This window comes from Rhinichthys klamathensis, unplaced genomic scaffold (assembly GCF_029890125.1).
Source record: "Rhinichthys klamathensis goyatoka isolate OS25496 unplaced genomic scaffold, OSU_Roscu_1.1 h1tg000311l_1, whole genome shotgun sequence".
Taxonomy (NCBI): Eukaryota; Metazoa; Chordata; class Actinopteri; order Cypriniformes; family Leuciscidae; genus Rhinichthys; species Rhinichthys klamathensis.
Window position 1 is genome coordinate 1721754 of NW_026606829.1, and position 20374 is coordinate 1742127.

Below are 20374 nucleotides of genomic sequence, written 5' to 3' on the forward strand. Positions count from 1 at the left end.
CCTTATGAACAAACCCCAAGCAGCAGTGTAGCATAAGCACTTCACTGAGCGATTCCCTTTTACTATCACTATGTTTGCTTCTCTCAGCCCTTCTTGCCATCTGCCATTCACATTAGAATATGATTTTAATACAGCAGCTGAGGAGGGCCGTGGTTCTGCCTCCCAGGTTCACTAGGAGGGTAGGGCAAAAATTCACCTGCATTGACATTCATTTTCCCTCCCTCCCTCACTCTTTCTCTCTCACTCTCTACAGATATCTGTCTCAGTTGTTTTTCTTGTCAGCAGTCAGTCAGTCAGTCACTATAAAAGCAACTCAGAGAGGAAACTCAGAGAGAGATTTCTGAGGAGATCTACAGCTGGTTTGCAGGTATCTGTGTGGACTCTGACTGTCTTAGATTTACAACCTGGGCCTGGAAGCAGCACACACAGCGGTAAGTTTTTTTTTTTTTTTTTTTTTTTTTTTTTTTTTACTTAATATGCACTCCAAAGTCATCTCTGCAAGCTATCATTTTTCTGCATCTGGTACATACCAGGATCAACATTGTGATAAAGGTTTCATTGACAGCAAAATAACATGCTAGAAGAGATAGACCTGAGCTAAGAAGTCCAAAATTAAAGGCGTACACATGTGTAAACATCTGTGGGATCTTACTTTTCATTTACACAGATACTATTGTACAACTGTATCCCTTTTGGCACCAATAAATAAGGCATCAAGAAATGTCCCTCAGGCTCCTTGTTAGGCTTGTCTCCACCTGGATGAAATCTCCGCTGAAATTCATAAGAGAAGAAGAGAGGGATACAGGAGAGAGAGAGAACGAGAAAGAGGGCAGGGCAGGTGCAGCAGGGTCGTTTCCCTCTGGGTGCTGAAGTTCGGCAAACCGCCAATTCTCTCCGGGTTATGATTATGGATGGGTCTGATATAACATTTAAAATATGTTCTCATTATGATCCCAGCTGCCAGTGACCCAAGTGTGTGTAGCTGTGCAAACACGTGTGCACATGTGTGTATTGGAAAACCTGTTGCAGCAGGTCTGTCCCCTGTGGGTGTGTGGCTCCCATAGGTTGGCTGGGGGCCAAATGGACTGAGCCTTTTACAAATTCCCAGTTAAAATCTCAGAGCTGAGCTGAGATTTATTTTACAAGGCGCAAGCTATTAGATGAATGTGATTCATTATTTAATGAGTAATGTTACAAATGTATGATCACAGATATGGTTTCCAGCTGTGATCTAGCAACCTTGTCATACATTCCTTGAGTGTTAATTGAGTTTTTTTATTATTTTTATTATCATCAAAATAATGCTGATGGTTTTGTATCTGTCTAATTTATTTGAAGTAATTTGGACAGTCATTAATTCACTGATCAGATAAAGCTATATGTGCAAATAGATAAGGACAAATTTTAGTAATATAATTAATGATAATCTTGTATTTATTGTCATATTTAATGTTCATATTTATATTTAATATAAATATTATACAAAAAACAATATTTATATTCAATGTTGTATTTATATATTATAGGGTATACAACTTAACAAGTATTTCTGTCAGGTGCAGGGTTTACTTGTATGCTTTCTAATTTCATCACATCAATCACATTTTATCAATGTTTACAATAGTATTAAACCGATTTTCAGAAACCTTCATTATAAGATTTGCAAAGGCACGTTCAAAGCTCCAAAGTTCCTGGCTCCAATGTTTTTCATCTCTAGGATTTCCATTTAAGCTGGACGGTGATCTTAAATATCTAGTGTGCATTAAAAATGACAATCCTGTCATTGTTTACTCACCCTCATGTCATTAAAAACCTTTATGATTTTCTTTCCCCTGGGGAACATAAAAGTAGATCAGTTAGTCAGAATGTTGACACTGCTTATTTCCACATAATGAAAGTGCATGGTGACCAGGGGCTGTCAAACTTCAAAATACACAATCTTTCCCTTTAAAATCTTGGAAAAAAAAAATGTTGGGGCTTATTCTTCATATTATGTGGCTTCCAAAGACTTAGAATAAGTACACTAGAACTACTTTGGATTTGGACTACTTTTATGGTCCTTTAAAAAAAAAAAAAAAATCTGACAGCTCCTGGTCACCATTTACTTTCATTGATTGGAAAACAGCAGCATCAATGTGCCTTTAGAGAGGATTCTGCCATTTGACCACATTTAAGGAAGTAAAGTACTGTTTTTTTTTTAAACGCTCAGATGTGTTTCCACTGAAGTGGAGTGAAAGTGCTATTGTAGACATACGGGAAGAAATCCTACCAATTACTTGATGGATGACGGTGTAAAGGAAGATGCACAGTCCATTTGAAATGCCACTCAAGTGTGGTGAGAGTGCACGGGTGGGGCTGTATAGACATGCAAGAGACCAGATCAAAGTGAGATAAATGTGATCATATTGAGAGAGGAAGGAGTCTTGAAATGAAGTACTTTTACATTTATACCTGTTTCAGCATTTTTATTCTTACTCACTCAAGATGATCTTTTCAGTCACACACACACACGTCTGGTCCACTATCTTTGTGGGGACTCTCCATAGACGTACTGGTTTTTATACTGTACAAACTGTATATTCTGTCCCCTTACACTAACCCTACCCCTAAACCTACCCATCACAGAAAACTTTCTGCTCTTTTACATTTTCTAAAAAACATTATTAAGTATTTTCATTAATCAATTTCCCTTGTGGGGAGCATTGGCTAGTCCTCACAATGTAGGTGATTTCACGTTTTACTATTCTTGTGGGGACATTTGGTCCTCACAATGTAATAAAAACAAGAGCACACATACACACACACACACACACACACACACACACACACACACACACTGGTTTCCATGTTTTGTGGGCACTTCTCATAGACGTAAAGATTTTTATATTTTACAAACTGTATTTTCTATCCCCTTACACTAACCCGACCCCTAAACCTACCCAACACACAACACTTTCTGCATTTACATTTTCAAAAAAATCCACTTAAAAGCTGGTTACCTAATGTGGACCAAAACATTTCCCCACAAGGATTGTGGATATTGCACACACATACTGTATACACACATGTTTTCTTTATATCTTGGGACCAGACCAAATGTTCACATTTTACTATTTGTGGGGACATTTGGTCCTCTCAGTGTAGGTTAAACAAGAACACGCATGCACACACACTTTATCTTCTTTTTTATCTTGTATTAGAGGATTATATAGCATGGCTTACTGACCTCAGTCAGCATTCTGACCTTTGCTCGATGCTAATGGAAAACGGAACATGTTCATCATGTGAATTTTCTTGAGCTTCTCAATATATCATATATAAAAAATTGTGCATTAAAACTTAAATAGCGCGCAACACGATCAACTATTATTAAATATATAATTTTTTTTTTTTTTTTTTAAACACTGCTTTAAGCAGTATTTGGTTGATCCAAAAGTAGTAGTAAAGCTCTTTATGAAGAACGACCTGGTTCCATGCAGGAATAAATGAATTTGCCCTTTTTAAATAAATCAAGTAAAATTGTAGCTCCATCCCAGTGGATGTATTAAAAGGAGCAAGATCTCATTTGGTTCCATTTTATTTAGTGATTTCACTGACTTGATTAAACTGACCCTCAAAGCAGTGACATTTTAACTTGAATCTAATCATGCAGTAACTACTTCCTATTGGCTAAACACTCCTAAATAAGACTTTAAAACCATCAGTTTTATTTTTCATAAATCACATTTTTGCTGTTTAAGATTTGTATGTATCCATTTTACACACTATATTCAGAACATACATTTATGCATTCAGAAATTGTATTTCTTTTTAGTCTTTGTTCAGAACATGCTGTTTATTTTGTAATATAATTGCTTTAAATTCATACATTTCTTTATCTTACCTGTATCTTATCTTAAGGATTCCGCTAAGAAAAAATTGTCCACTACAATGTACAAAACAATCAGTTTAGCGACAAGACGAGCACAGCAACACAACAATATCAGTTATGAGGCTGGACTGCAGATGACCAATCAAAATCAAGTATTCCAAAGAGCTGAGTAAAATTTTTGAAATACAAAATGTAGTTATATGATTGTTTACAGTAAAACAGACTTCAAAAAAACATATACTTTAAAATTATGTAGCATTAAATTCCGGTTATCATACCTCATTTGCTTGCCTAATCGTTTAAACACATAAGCACCCAATAACCTTTTTGCGTGGTATACTCAGCTGTTTTCTCTCAAGAGTGGAAATGGCCTGTATCTCGACCGTAACAGGTCAAAGGATCAGTTTAAAAGTCACAGTGATGAACCATAAAGGCCAGCTCAACTTCCTCTCCAGTACTGAATTACACTCTATGTTTCAGATGGAGCAAAACTCCCCCATCTCCATTTCATGTCACTAACACACTTCTGCTTCTCCTTCATGGTTTGTTGGTGATTTTAATGAGTTTTCGGCTCAAACAGCACTGTCTGCTGACAGTAAATGAGAGTAGCCTGAATTTCCAGGAATACCAGATACTTATGTGGCCTTATGTTTTACCTGTTTATGATCAGATAGCAGCCAGGGCAATGATATATACAGCATTTTGGACCTTTTTCACTTCAACAGGGAACATGGACCATCAATGTTATGGAAAATGCTTACTAGACGGAGTTACACAGTTACGACCCGTAAGACTGTAGGTTTGCTCAAAGGCCAAATAGCTAGAGAGATTGTTTGGAGACATGGAAAATACCTTTATGACATAATGTCTGAGGGAAAAAAAACATGAGGTTGATTTTTATTGTATATGTATGTCATGAAACATGATAGCATTATATGGCATAATTTTTTATCTTTAAAACCACAGCCCCAGACACTTTAGTGTAAATGTTTGAGGGTATATTGTGCCATGTTTTACATGCTTTTATTCTTACAGTAGCTTAAGGGATCACATTTGCATATTACATCTGTTTGATTTATCTTTCTATCTACAAATAAGGCTAAAAACCTGATGAACTGTTGTGTTGTTTTAAAGAGGCAGGTTGAAGGGACGATGTCCTCTGAGTCCCATGGCCTGTCTTTAAGCAGCAGCAGCAGCTCACCAATTCCTTCACCTTGTGAACTACAATCCTTTGACCCTCTTGGGTCGCCCTGCTTTCAGATGCCAGAGTCACAGGTATTAATAATTTAATTTATTAATTTTAAAACATTTGTTTTTAATCAATTTAGAAACACAGAACGATACATAGACAGACAGACAGACAGACAGGCAGATATATATATATAGATATACAGACAGATAGATAGATAGATAGATAGATAGATAGATAGATAGATAGATAGATAGATAGATAGATGGATAGATGAATGGATGATTGATCTATACACTGTTCTGTAGTTGCCGCTTCTTAGAAACCGCTGCCTGCCATCTGCTCTCATTACGACAGTGTCATAATTATTACTTTTTGATGAGGACATGAACCTCCGCACAAGGCACTATTCAAGGACACAAGACCCTGCGGCAGAAATAGGAGGATTTCATCCTGCCTTTTTACCAAATCCTTTTCATTAAATATTAATTAATTATGGCCCCTAGGGAAGGCTGTATGTCACATTAAATGCATTTATGGGCTCTTTAGCAGATCAAAGATCTTTACGTGCTACAGCATTTCCACTTGGAAAACTGCTTTATGTTAAAGAGTGCATTAATTAGAAATAAAACTGCAGTGTTGCTTTACATGGAATGGCCTATAGGTGTTGCATGTATTAGGCAATTTTAGGTTCTAGGAAAATTTCATATTGGTGAGCTAATATGCATGTTTTATAGTGTTTTTGCATTATTTTGTTGTTCAATCTAGTGTCACCAGAGCAATGTTGGAGAGGGGTTTCCCTACAGGCAGAAGAGTGCTATTGCCGAGCGCTTTCGTAGACACAGTATAGACGGAAGCCCCGTTGAACAAGAGTCTGGCCTGACGGAAAACTATCACTACCATCCTTACAGACGTCAATGCAGTGAAGGGGCCATCGGTGAGGTTCAAACCTTCAGTTGTCTCAGAAGACCTGGACTGGCTGGGAAACTCACCACGGCCGATGGATTGGAGGAACAATCCTCTTGGAGTCCATTAAGCACTAATGTGGAGACGACTGGCATCATGGTGAGACTGAGTGATTGTTCAAACAGAATTTTTTTAATTTCTTTTTCAGATAAAAAACAAAGAAAACATTTCCCATTTTAAAGGAATTTGCACAGTATTTAGTTATCTTGGATTTCGTTTAAAAAGGCCTTCAAGGTTATATGTATAACCTTGAAGGCTCTTTTAAATTCTTGCCACCATATTTAGGCCAGGGGCAAAAGACATGGAAAGAAGAAGACCTGCCAGGCAGATGTGCAAGCAGATGTCCTTATTACACTTTCTAAAGAAGCATTAACATATGATATGTTAGAACTAAGTAAATCATGGTCTGCTCTTGGGGCAGGGAACTCAACACCCCTACAGTGAGCCTCAGATGAGCTCTGAAGATCCTCCCGACTACACATCAGTTAATCATCAGACGTACAGTGCCATCAGTCCTCTACAACATCAGGTACTCCTGAAAGAATGTGTGATATACTGATACACTATACCGTTCAAAAGTGTGTTAATGTTTTTTTTTTTCTCATATGCTCAAGTTTGCATTTCTCATTTCAGGATTATTTGAAATAGAAATATATTGTGACATTATAAAAGTCTTTTTATCAATTTAATGCATCCTTAGTGAATAAAAAAATAAAATCTTACTGACCCCAAACTTTGAACGGTAGTGTATATGTAAGTTGATATGACTACTGTAGGTAAACTTTGGTATGTGTAAGAAGGTAGAAATGATCAAATGATAACAGGTTTTGGACGCATGTTCAGTCAAAACATTGGCAGAAAGTTCTACTACATCCTAAGACTGACAAATAACAAAGATTCACTCTTGTTGAACATGGGTGTAGTATAGTATATATAAACAAGCAAAAATAATTAGTGCTGACAAATCGATTAATCGCGATTAATCACAAATAACAAACGTTTGTGTGTATATATACAGTATATATATATATATATATATATATACTGTATATACATATATGTATACACACACACAAACATATACTGTATATGTATATATATATATATATATATTATATTTACAAACTTTTGTTACATGCAATTAATCACGATTAATCGATTTGACAACACTAAAAATAATATACGTTTTACACAATTACACTTTTTAAAATTAAAGAGTTATTTTTTGTGTGTATGTACTGTCTCTAGTTTTATTCTTCAAGAGGAATAGACACGGTTTCTCACTACTATAGCCAAAGCCTCTCATCACAAACATCTCAAGACAATTCTGCCCAGACACTCTACCCTAAACCCGTCTACTCTTACAGGTATGTATTTGCACCTACCTGTATTATCTAAGACATATATTCAAAAATAGATCATTTTCTGAAACGTCATCTGAAACCTGTTAGTTCTAAATAGTCTCAGGGCCCAACATATTATACAACAAGTACCATGTTTAAATGTTTGTCACTTGCTTGGGCTACCATAATTGGCCAATATAAATCTATAAAGTGATGAATGGAATAACACATTTATATATATTGTATTAAACGTAAATACGTCTATGAAAAATAGTGTTACTGTATTGTGTATTGGCGCCACTGAGTCACTGAGAAAACACTGATTCGTTCAGAAATTTACAACATAACTGCCATTCTATTTAAAATGTTAATGTTTTAAATGTTAAACGCAGCATCACACTTACAATCATGCCATTGATCTAAATATCAGCTGAGTGTAAATATGTGCAGCGTCATGTAAAAAATCATGAAAACCAATATCTAGCATGTAAAAATTTTGACACTTAATATATCAAATGATACTTATTAAGGGTGGTATAATGCCCTTTTCACAAGATGTAAAATAAATCTCTGATGTCCCCAGAGTGTGTATGTGAAGTTTTAGCTCAAAATACCCCACAGATATTTTTATATAACATGTTAAAGTTGTCACTTTTTGAGGGTAAGCAAAAACGCACCGTTTTTGTGTCTGTCCCTTTAAATGCAAATGAGCTGCTGCTCCCGGCACAGAGGGCAGAGCTTCTTAGCAGCTTCAATTACCTCACACAGACATGCACTGAAAATTTCAAAAACTTTTAGCCTTTTATGTTCAATCCGGAGTCAGAAAGATGGAGAGACTCAAGAAGAAGTGACAACATAGACAACATTTCTGAATGGTTAGTAACTTAGTAGATGAATTTATGTAGCTTATGTGTAGTTATCTTCTAGTCATTGATTAGCACTCTATCTTGATAATCTATAATTCGTGTTCCAATATCTCCCTTTGCTTTGAACTTTAAGCGTCGTTACTTTGCAGTTGTTGTTTATGCTCAAACAGCAACCTTACACACTAACTAAAGTTAGAAAAGGGAAATCATAATCAACCACCCCTTTAAATGACGAACAACAAATATTTATACAGATGTAGTTACAAATAAAAAAGTATAACTAAACTGCTGACAACTGCTAAACCACAATCAGTCATCTGTTATGAAAAGATTAAATTATTTACTATACCACATACTAATACAATGTATGTGAATGCAGTGCACTGTCACTTTGGCAAGTGCCAGCCAAGCGCATATGTAAAAGCATAAAAAAAACATGGTCACAACTGACAATACTTCCAAACAAATCAAAATAAACGAATCGGTTACCTAACGTAACCTCGGTTCTCTCTAGATGAGGGAACGAGTATTGCGTAAGCTAGCTTATGCTACGGGAAAGATTCATCTTTTCTGAGAAATTGAAGCCCAAAAATTATCCTATAATTTTGTATCCATTGTCAACGCAGTTCAGCTGCAGCAGACCATGAGCGGGCTAGCTAGCAGCTCATTGGTTCGCTCACAGAGAACTGCTTAAGCCTATGAGGAGACGCTTATGAACTCTCGGCCAATGAGAGTCTGACATGCTCTCATTGCGTCAGAGCCGGCCGAAACGGGCGTGGTCAGAGAGTATAAATTCGCCTCTCAGGCTGTAAACACTGGTTTTCATAGAATGAAGCGAGAACGCTAGTAGCACAAGCACGGCCAGGAACGCAATACTCGTTCCCTCATCTAGAGAGAACCGAGGTTACGTTAGGTAACCGATTCGTTCTCTTACGAGAGGTTCTCTCTTATTGCGTAAGCTAGCTTACGCTACGGGAACACCTGGTCAACGCCGTGCGTGCTAAGCATCCACTATGAGTCCCAGGGGAGACCCCGGGGAACCCTTATGAGTGGGAATAAATATATGTACCTGTGACAAAGGTCAGCAGAACGGGCCGGAGATTGTGTAGTACATAAGCACATGATAGAGAGGGACAGAGCGAAACCGGTCTGAGTGAATAATTCCCTATAGTGCAGCTCAACCAGAAGAGCTGTAACCTACTAGACTGCTAGTAGTTTAGCCTGCAAGGCGGGAACTTCCAGATTGTAAAATCTGACAAAGGTGGAGGGGGAAGCCCATCCCGCTGCCACACAAATGTCATGAATGGAAATTCCGCTGGACCATGCCCACGATGAGGCCATGCCTTTAGTGGAATGAGCCCTGATGCCCAGAGGGCATGGCAGGTCTTTTGATGCGTATGCGGCTGCAATGGCATCAACTATCCATCTGGATAGAGTCTGTTTCGAGGCGGCCAACCCCTTGGTGCGCCCACCGAACGAAACGAAAAGCTCCTCAGATCGTCTGACCGGAGCAGTGCGAGTAATGTATAATCTCAGGGCCCTGACCGGACACAGGAGATTAGAGTCAGATTCGCTATCGGAAGCAGGCAGAGCCGATAGGGAAATAACTTGTGCCCTGAACGGGGTACCAATCGCTTTTGGGACATAACCATGTCTAGGTTTGAGAACGACTAAGGAGTCATTGGGCCCAAACTCGAGACAGGAAGCGATACTGGACAGCGCGTGAAGGTCTCCCACACGTTTTACTGACGCGAGCGTGAGCAGAAAAACGGTTTTGAGCGAAAGGTATTTGAGGTCCACGGTGTTTAGCGGTTCTAATGGGGGGGCTTTCATAGCTTCGAGAACTATGGAAAGGTCCCAAATCGGCACCGAAGGGGGGCGCGGGGGGTTCATCCTTCTAGCTCCCCTGAGGAAGCGGATGACCAAGCCCTCTTTGCCCAGTGACTGGCTGCGCCGGGGTTCAACGAACGCTGCGACGGCTGCCACATACACCTTGAGAGTGGACGGGGACCTGCCCTTGTCCAACATCTCTTGGAGAAAAACTAGCAAGGAAGGGACCTCGCATGACCGTGGGTCCAAATTTCTGTCGGTGCACCATTTAGAGAACACAGACCATTTAGACGCATAGAGCCTTCTAGTAGAAGCCGCCCTAGCCTGCGTGATCGTGTTTAACACTCCCTCTGGCAAAGCGACGGGTAGTCGTTGATCAACCACGCATGTAGCGCCCAGCGCTCTGGGTGGGGATGCCAGATCGTGCCGCGAGCTTGGGAGAGGAGATCTGCTCTGACTGGAATGGGCCACAGGGCTGTCTGTGACAGCTGAGTGAGCTCCGGAAACCAAGTCTGACCCTCCCAACGCGGGGCTATGAGGAGCACCGAGTGGCGTGTTTCCCTGATTCTCTGAAGCACCTGTGGTAGCAGAGAAACCGGAGGGAATGCATAAAGCGGGCGGCTGGGCCAGGTCTGGGCTAGCGCGTCCTTGCTCTTTGAGAAAAATATTGGGCAGTGGGTGTTCTCTTCTGAGGCGAAGAGGTCCACCTCTGCTCTGCCGAATATTCGCCACAGCTTTTGGACTGTAAGAGTGTGCAGGGACCATTCCCCGGGGGGAATGGGGTTCCTGGACAGACTGTCTGGACCGTCGTTCAGATGACCCGGCACATGCGTCGCTCTGAGCGAGAGCAGGTGACACTGAGACCAAGCTAAGATGCGTTCTGTCAGCTGGAAGAGATTCCTGGATCTGACTCCGCCCTGACGGTTTAGATTGGAGACCACGGCTATATTGTCCAAACGGATCAGCACGTGGTGACCGTGAATGCGCGGAAGAAAGCGCGTAAGCGCGTTCTCGACCGCCAGCATCTCAAAAACAGTTTATGTGGAGGAGACTCTCCTGAGCTGACCAGGGGCCGAAGGCCGGTGAGCCCTCGCAGACCGCACCCCAACCCGTGTTGGATGCGTCTGTCGAGATGACTTTTCGGCGAGAAAAGGTCCCCATGGAAACGCCCTGCTGAAACCATTCTGCCACGGTCCATGGCTGCAGAGCTGTGATACAGGTCTGCGTTACCTTTATCAGCTGGCGGCCCGTGGTCCACGCGCGGTGAGACACACGTCTCTTCAACCAGAGCTGAAGCGGGTGCATGCGCAGTAACCCCAGCTGGAGCACCGCGGAGGCTGAGGCCATGTAACCCAACGCCTTCTGAAAAGTTTTCAGAGGTGTGAGTCTGTTCATCTGAAAAGATGCGGCGAGACGCTGAACACGGCGCGCGCGCTGTGTTGACAGACGAGCCGTCATTGTGACCGAGTCTAGCTCTATACCCAAGAAGGAGATAGTCTGACTGGGTTGTAGTGCGCTCTTTGTCCAGTTGACAGAGAGGCCCAAAGCTTTCAGATGGTCGAGGAGAACTGTACGATGAGACAGTAGCTCTCTCTGTGATTGTGCCAAAATCAGCCAGTCGTCCAAATAGTTCAGTATTCGCAGCCCCTGACTCCGCAGGGGGGCGAGCGCGGCATCCATGCACTTCGTGAACGTGCGGGGTGCTAGGGATAAGCCGAACGGGAGGACGGTGTATTGATAAACCTGGCCTTCGAAGGCGAAACGTAAGAATGGCCTGTGAAGGGGATTTATCTGAATCTGAAAGTAAGCATCTTTCAGATCTAGTAAAATGAACCAGTCCCCCTGGCGCACGTGCGCGAGGAGTTTTCTGATAGTGAGCATTTTGAACGGTCTCTTCATGAGAACTTTGTTCAGAAATCTGAGGTCTAAGATTGGTCTGAGGCCGCCGTCTTTCTTTGGAACCAGAAAATAACGGCCGTAAAACCCCGACTCGCTCATAGATAGAGGAACTCCCTCTATAGCCCTGTTGCACAATAGTTTTGCTATCTCTGAACGGAGCAGAGTCACTGCTTCTGGGTTCACAATAGTTTCTAGCCGCGCTCGGAAACGTGGAGGGCGGCGGTGAAACTGTAAGCGATAGCCTAGCCTTATTGTGTTTAGCACCCACTGGGAAATTCCCGGAATAGCTTCCCACGCTTTGAAGCGTAACGCTAAGGGGAGAATGGCTACATGGTCCCCGTTGCTGCACATAGCGGGCTGCGCGGGCGCGCTCATAGTGTTTATGACAGCGGGACTTACACTCAGAGAGGAGTTTAAGGGCCGTGTAACAGAGTGAGCAGAGGTGGGACGCGCACACGGGCTCGTGGGCGCGCTTATGCACTCTGAAACTCGAGCGGGTTGGAACCGCTTTATGAGAGTTGGCTCTGTGAGACACACGGGAACTGAAATGCTTTTGTGTATGAGTGAACACAGTGTTGTGGGCACATTTTCTACACATGAGGCTTTTATGCTCTTTTTTAGATTTCTCTGGGTCGCCGTGAAAACGGCGTTTGTGCTCATGCAAGCGGGAAAAGGGACCGGCTTGGTAATGGCGGGGGAACACTGCTGTAGTAGCCGCGTGAGCGGGGACTAACAGAGGGCGAAACTTTGACGGCGGTCCGGCCGCGGCGGGAGAGCGCCGTCTTTTCCTCAGCTGTGCTAGGCAGACTTCGAGTGATCAGGTTTCAGCGTGATCCTGGGCCGAGGCCCCCGGGGAGGCGGCGGTCTCTGGCGGCTGTCAGAGCGAGAACGAGGGCGGCCACCCTGGCGTCGCTGAGAAGTCTGACTGTGCTGAGCTGGGCGCTGGGGCGGGGCTCGTGCAGGAGGCTGGTCACGTGAGCGGCCTGCAGAGGAGCTAGCGCGACGAGGCAGAAAAAGATTCATGGCCTGGGAGGCTTTCTGCACTTCGGAGAAACGGTCAACGATACCCGTGACAGCAGATCCGAAGAGGCCGGATGGAGAGAGCGGGGCGTTGAGAAAGGCGGCGCGCTCAGAATCTCCCATGTCGGCGAGTGTGAGCCACAAATGTCTTTCAGACACACAAATGGCGGCCATGCATTTCCCCAGGGCTTGAGCAGCAGATTTTGTAGCGCGAAGGGCAATGTCCGTGGCGCTCCTCAAATCCGCGACTAAGGGGGGATTTTTTCCGCTCTCGTCCCATTCACGAAGTAAATCGCCCTGTAGAATCTGAAGGACGGACATGGAGTGGAGTGCAGAGGCTGCTTGGCCGGCGGCTGAGTAAGCGCGGGCGTGAAAGCTCGAAGTCGCTTTGCAGGCTTTAGAGGGAAGCACAGGTGATGAGCGCCATCTCGTGGAAGGCGGGCATAAATGTGCGGCGACCAGGTCCTCTACAGGGGGAATGGAGAGTTAGCCCTTTTCTGTGGCTCCGTCCACAACGCGAAGCGGGGCGGAAGAGTCAGAGCGAGTTCTGGTAGAGAGCGGGGCATTCCAGGACTTCGTGAGTTCCGCGTGCAGTTCAGGCAGGAAGGGCGCGGCCCGTTTAGTGACGGGAGTCGAGCGCTGGCGGAAGTAGCTGCCGTTCATACGGTTGATGGTCTGCTCGGGGGGAGGGGACCAATCGAGCCCGAGGCGTTCGACGGCCTGTGAGAGGAGGCGCACTAATTCCTCCTCGATTCCAGCGCGGGTCCCAGAGGATTCTCGGGCCGAGGAGGCGTGAGAACCGGACCACTCCTCACTGTCTGAAGCGAGAAGCGAACAGGTTTCCTTGATTTCCGCGGCATCATCGGAGGCGACAGAGCGGCACTCGGTGGCAACTGTACGTCCGGAAGCGGTGGAGAAGGAGAGCGGGAGGCGACAGGCTCCGGCGGGATGAACGCTTCCAGCTGGGGTTCCGGCGGCCTCTGAGAGCGGCGTTTCTTCTTCCGCGGCGAAGTCAGAGGCGGCGCGGAAGCAACTTTAGTGGCCTGAAGTCGAGCCCGCAGGGTCGACAACGGCATCTCCTCGCAGAGAACGCAGCCGCCATCGGCGAGGGCGAGCTCGGCGTGCTCCAATCCGAGGCAGAGAGCGCAGATGACGTGGCGGTCTCCAGTCTCGAGGGGAGCGCGGCAAGAACCGCAGGAAGATTTACGAGACATCTTTACAAAGACGCTCGGCTCTTTTAGATACAATACAATACAGGAAGCTTTTTCGTAAAAAGGATACAAATCCGTCGGATGGCGCTAGCTCGCAGGACGGCTGAAGGTGGCGAAGACGGCCGGCTTCCTCAGTCTCCCAGATGCTCGCTAGAGTTGCCTTTTCGACGACGGCGGCTTCTCTCAGGATCAGCAGATGCGTGTAGCCTCGCTGAAGAGATGAAAATCAGTGCAGCCTGAGAGGCGAATTTATACTCTCTGACCACGCCCGTTTCGGCGGGCTCTGACGCAATGAGAGCATGTCAGACTCTCATTGGCCGAGAGTTCATTCGCGTCTCCTCATAGGCTTAAGCAGTTCTCTGTGAGCGAACCAATGAGCTGCTAGCTAGCCCGCTCATGGTCTGCTGCAGCTGAACTGCGTTGACAATGGATACAAAATTATAGGATAATTTTTTGGCTTCAATTTCTCAGAAAAGATGAATCTTTCCTGTAGCGTAAGCTAGCTTACAATACGAGAGAACCTCTCGTAAGAGAACCAATGCATCACAATAGTCTTGTTTGATTGGTGATTTTTCATTGTTAAATATACTTCTTTGCAGTATTCTCATCTTCCTGGCTCTGAGGAATAGCAAAACGGGCAGTCTACCAGTAAGTGAGATCTACAGCTTCATGACGGATCATTTCCCCTACTTCAAGGTAAACTGCTCTACCACTTCTCAGAACAATTACTACATCTAATATACATTGTTCTACAGTGAACAGTTACAGAGGAGGCCTGTTCATGAGGAATGTAACAAATACAGAATGTAAACAGATTTGTTCCTCATTCTTCCTGGAAAATACCTGTTATGGCATGATCATATGCCTGATCAGTTAATTCACCCTCCTCTTGGCGCTGTGCTGGTAAAGGGATTTACAATGTGACATTATTTTGGCTCATCAATAGGTAAACATGCAGATTTGTACCGATCCAGTGTTGACTTCACTGAGGGAAGTGTTGTAAGAAAGATATTTCTTTCTTTATTTAGAGAACTGACTGGTACAATCTCTGTTTTAGATTAATTGTTTTTCGGTGCACACCCTAGAATACCCTTAGCCACTGCCTCGCAACAGTTTAGAGACCACTTCACAACCTTAGGTTTTATTTGTGATTCCTCAGACAGCACCTGATGGCTGGAAGAATTCTGTCCGACACAACCTCTCTTTAAACAAGTGCTTTGAGAAAGTAGAGAACAAGAATGGGAACTCCTCTCGAAAGGGCTGCCTGTGGGCCCTGAACCCAGCGAAGGTAGAGAAGATGCAGGAGGAACTTCACAAGTGGAGACGTAAAGATCCGCTGACTGTACGGAGGAGCATGGCCCGACCAGGTGCGCAGAGGGTTCAACCCTCTATTTGTTTGCATAATCCTAACCCCACCCCTTAATCCTAACTATACCCCCATACCTAATCCTAAACCTACCCATACTGGCGATTATACTGAAGGTAATAATCCGGCGGGGGTCAGAATTTGGCACAACTCCGGTCTACGCAAACTACGCAAGGGCCCCCAAAGCACCACGGATTATTTAAGTAGCGTATGTAAACATATTTTTTATAACATGCAAATATAAATGTGCATTCAAATTTAGCGGAGTCGTGTGGAAATGTATTTTTCTGAATACTTAATGATTTATTTAATAACTGTTTTGGACTCGGACATCATGCAGTGCGGCAGAAGTGTAGGACCGGCACTGAAGGTCCCATTTGTTGGTCTGGAAGTTAAAAGTGCAAAAAATGACCCAGATTACTCAAATTCACATATGCGATATGATTATTGTGAATGTATTTTATGCTTATGATCACCTGCAGTGTTCAAAACTCAAAAATTATAAAACAAATGATTGAACATTGTATTTATAAACATTTCTGTTTTAAGAGAGAATAACGAAAGGTATTTTATTTGAGCCATTATATATTTATATAAAAAATTGCATGTATTTATTTATTTAATGTTTCAATAAAATTCTATCCTGTTTGGGGTACGGTTTTTTGTTTTTGAAAGAAGTAAGTCTCTTATGCTCACCAAAGCTGCATTTGTTTGATCAAAAATAGAATAAAAACAGTAATATTGTGAAATATTATTTCAATTTAAAATAACGGCTTTGTACGTGAATATATTTTAAAATCTAATTTATTCCTGTGTCGGCAAAATGAATTTTCAGCAACATTACTCCAGTCTTCAGTGTCACATGATCCTTCACAAATTATCCCAATACGGTTATTTTGTGCTCAAGAAACATTTATTTTTATTATTATCAAACAGTTGTCCTGCTTGATATTTTTGTGATATTTTTTTTCAGAATTCTTTAAAATAAAGTGCATTAAATGTACTGTACTTTCGATCAATGTAATGCATCCTTGCTGAATAAAAGTATTATTTATTTATTAAAAATCTTACTGACCCCAAATTATATTTCTTATATATATTACACTATATTACTTTCTTTTATATTGTATAATATATATTTATAATATATAAATTAAAATGTGTGTGTATATATATATATTTATAGTTCCCATTATGCTCATTTTTTTAGAGGAGCTGGAACGTCTGCTTGGGGAGAGACCTGAAAAATTGAAGACTCTTGGAGCTCACTTCAGTCTACCAAGCAGCCAAACACATTCTCAGTCCTTAAGAGTTGCCATGCATCCTGCCTACGGACACCAACCTGTCCATGATACTAGTGTCCTGCATCAGAAGTCTCTCTACAGCCCTTTACCCTCTCAAACTGTCGTCCCGCCTCCCCCCTACTTACCTCCAGACACTTTAGCTTTCCCATACTACTCTCCAGTCACCCATCAGCCCAGTGCTGGGCACCCCTCCAGTCCCAGGACAGGCAGCTTGGATTCCCCCTTACCAGCACACACCCCACCAAGCTACAGCACTGCCCTGCAGGCTGGTCACAGCACTACAGCGAGCATGCAGGAGCTTCTGCTGGATGGAGAAATCAGCAATGATGTTGATACATTAAATCCCAGCCTCACAGATCTACAATTACATGGTAAGATTGAGTTTGAAAAAATTAGTCATGTTTTCGGCAGTTGAGAAATTTTAGCTGCGTTCACGCTGTCAGTGCAGTGATTATTTGTGTATCTCATTGGAATCTGATCTAGATTATTGTATCGCAACTGTTTAGATCAGATTTGTGTGTCCTGTGCCCCCCCCCCCCCCCCCCTTCTAATGAGATTGGTATTCCTATGCCAAAAAAACCCAACAGAAACACAGAGGGGTGGAGCTTTTTTCGACTCTGATAATATGCTATAGAATAAAATTGCCATACTGTATATTGAACTGACATTACACTTATATTTCATCAATTTAAAATATACTGTAGTTGTACTATAAATGTTTTACCGCTGTATCTTAAATGTTTACTGTATCCATTGAGGATGATCTTATAGGGGTCCAAGCTCTGATATTACTGTTGTCCACTAGAGGGAGACACAGGATAAGGAATCTTTTAAGCCCAATACTTTTCTATCTGTTTCCATCCATTTGAATGGAAATACCTGCATTTAGTTCATTTGTGTAACTATAGTGTAGGTGACAGTAAATCTGTGAAATGCTTAAAAAAAAAAAAAAATCTTTAACTTTTTAGACCCCAACGAAACACATTTTTCAAGTTGCCAGACACAATTACATGTATAAAATTGTCTCTTAATTTTAAATGGACATCATTATGTCGTTTTTACTATAATATAAACTTTCTATAAAGACATGTATTGTTGTGGTATGAATAATAAAACAAACATTTGTGCATTAAACTGCAAGCATAAGGTCAGGAGTCAACACATAAATATATGATAAAAATGAAAAGGTCAACCTGCTTCAGATAAATAAGGTTTTGAGCTGGAAATTATCTTCACGTTCATTTGAAATTGTCCTGTGACATCCTATGACGTGATTCAAGACAAAAAGCTAAAGGCACAACAGAAAAAAAACTAAAATGACGGTTTTGAAGACAGAAAAAGCAATTTCCACAATTAACATGTACATTAAATTATATTACATTAGGGACATCTCCACAATTATAAAAAAAGATAAAAAATTCCAAATCTATGATTGACAAGCATGAGTTTTCCACTCAGTTTTTCCACTAAGGCTCCAGGCAGGTGAGTTTTTTTCATGGTTGGAGCTAAACCAAAGACTATAGATATAGAACGGCACTCCAGGACCAACGTTGCCCATCCCTGATTTAGTGCATCATCCGGGTATTTAAAGTGCACTTTTTCTTTTTGGAATTTTCATTGTGAATACACTACTCGCACTATTTATACTTAAAAACGTCAGAATAGTGCATACGTGCGCAAATTGGGATGCACCCCTGTCTATTGATGTTCATGTTCTCTGTCTTTGTTTAAAGGGAATCTTTGGGAGGAGCTAAGGAATGACAGCCTCGCTCTGGATTCACTGGTAGTTATGGACTCAACCCCTTTCCTACCCCAGCTCAGTCCCAGTCAAGTACGGGATAGGGTGGGGGTCTGTGAGGGTCTAGCGGAGACTGAAGGTGGGATGCAAGGCAGCGTTTCTGGGATGTATCTCAGCGGGCTCTGCACAACCGCTTTCACCAGTACAGACAACATGTCAGGTCTCCTTTCTTCTTCAGGAAACACTCCCATTCCTCTTCTATGAGAAAGTAACCTCTGTGTACTAGCATCCCATCGAGCCATCTCTACTTTTTCCAAAGTCGAAAAGGTTATATTTTTGAATGTCTAAAATGTGTGACTTCTATGCTGAATGGTGCGCTTGAGTTTTAAAAATGACATTAGCTTTAATGTTTTTAATGCATAAATTCCAATACCTATATCCAAGGCTTCCATTGTCCACAACAATATTCAAAGACCCCATGATTGTTTGAGTCATTTTCTGGATGAGGATTAAGGATACATTTTGAAAAGAAATATTTTGTACACACAATTTCTACCTGATAAAATATACTATAGTCATAACTAGTGAATATGAATATAAAAATGTATATTTATAAAATGTATAAAACTGCCCATGCATTTTTTTATTAATTCACATGACCACAAAGTTCTGTAAGCATTTAATGCTCAAAATCACTTTAATGTGGCCTAAATTTTTGTTTTGTTGAAGTTTGCTGAAATTCAACAATATATGAATATTGTTTGCTTTTGTACAAGTGTTTTTTTCTTCTTCAAATCTATAAAAGTGTTTCAGTTGGTAAGATTTTAATCAAATTGTTGTTTGCATCTGCGCTGGGAACCACTGGGGGGTGTAGTTGCCTCTTTTTTATACTGTCTTTCCACAGTAATACACATTAAAGGCACTGTAGTAAGTTAAAACAGATCTCATGAATTGCAGGATTTTTACTGTCTCTGCAAGTTATTTTTTGTTTGACAAAATTCTTCAAATGGTTCATAATTTTTGATTAAGCAAAAATTAGAGCCTTCTACTCAAGTCCATCAGGTGGTCTGATCTATTATCTACCAGAACTGAACCTCACAACATACAAGGCAGTTGAGTTATAATTCATTATATACAACAGATTTATGCATTTTGCTGTTATTAGAAAATATAGTAAATGTCTATTACAGTAAATAATTATTATAGCCCTTGGTTGTATCTTATATTATACTATTTGCCATTCAAAAGTTTGGGGTCAGTAAGTTTTTTTTTAAAAAGAAATCAATATTTTTTTATTTAACAAGGACACATTAAATTGACCAAAAGTTACAGTAAAAACAGTTACAACAACTTCTATTAAGAAAACAAACAAACAACAACAACAAAAAATTAAATGTTTTTTGGAACTTCCAATTCATCAAAGAATCTGGAAAAAAAGTATCAAAAGTATGAAAGAACCATCATTAACAGTGTTGGGGTAACGCATTACAAGTAACGTGAGTTATGTAATCAGATTACTTTTTTCAAGTAACTAGTAAAGTAATGCATTACTTTTAAATTTACAATAAAGTATCTTTCCAATAAAGTTACTTTTTCAAATAAGTAATACAAGTTACTTTGTTTTCCCAATTATTGACTGACCGTTCTGTCCCCATGTTGAGAGAAATCGGGAGTAAGAGGCAGAGGCGTTGCACGCTGTGATAACATGCTTATTGTAGTTCTAGACTAAATCTCACTTACACAAAAAGAGATTCAGTGTTCCTAAAAATGA

At 41.6% G+C, this 20374-nt stretch overlaps 1 protein-coding gene across 1 annotated transcript; it reads left to right on the forward strand.

Annotated features, from left to right (window-relative positions):
• Positions 1–216: 216 nt before the first annotated feature.
• On the forward strand, positions 217–19140 carry foxn1 (forkhead box N1). The gene is made up of 9 exons (XM_056271221.1): positions 217–431; positions 5006–5146; positions 5829–6125; positions 6448–6555; positions 7275–7393; positions 14795–14891; positions 15355–15562; positions 16772–17236; positions 18599–19140. Exons 2-9 carry the CDS (start codon positions 5024–5026, stop codon positions 18865–18867), a joined length of 1686 nt encoding a protein of 561 aa, XP_056127196.1. The 5' UTR covers positions 217–431; positions 5006–5023; the 3' UTR covers positions 18868–19140.
• The last annotated feature ends 1234 nt before the right edge of the window (positions 19141–20374 follow it).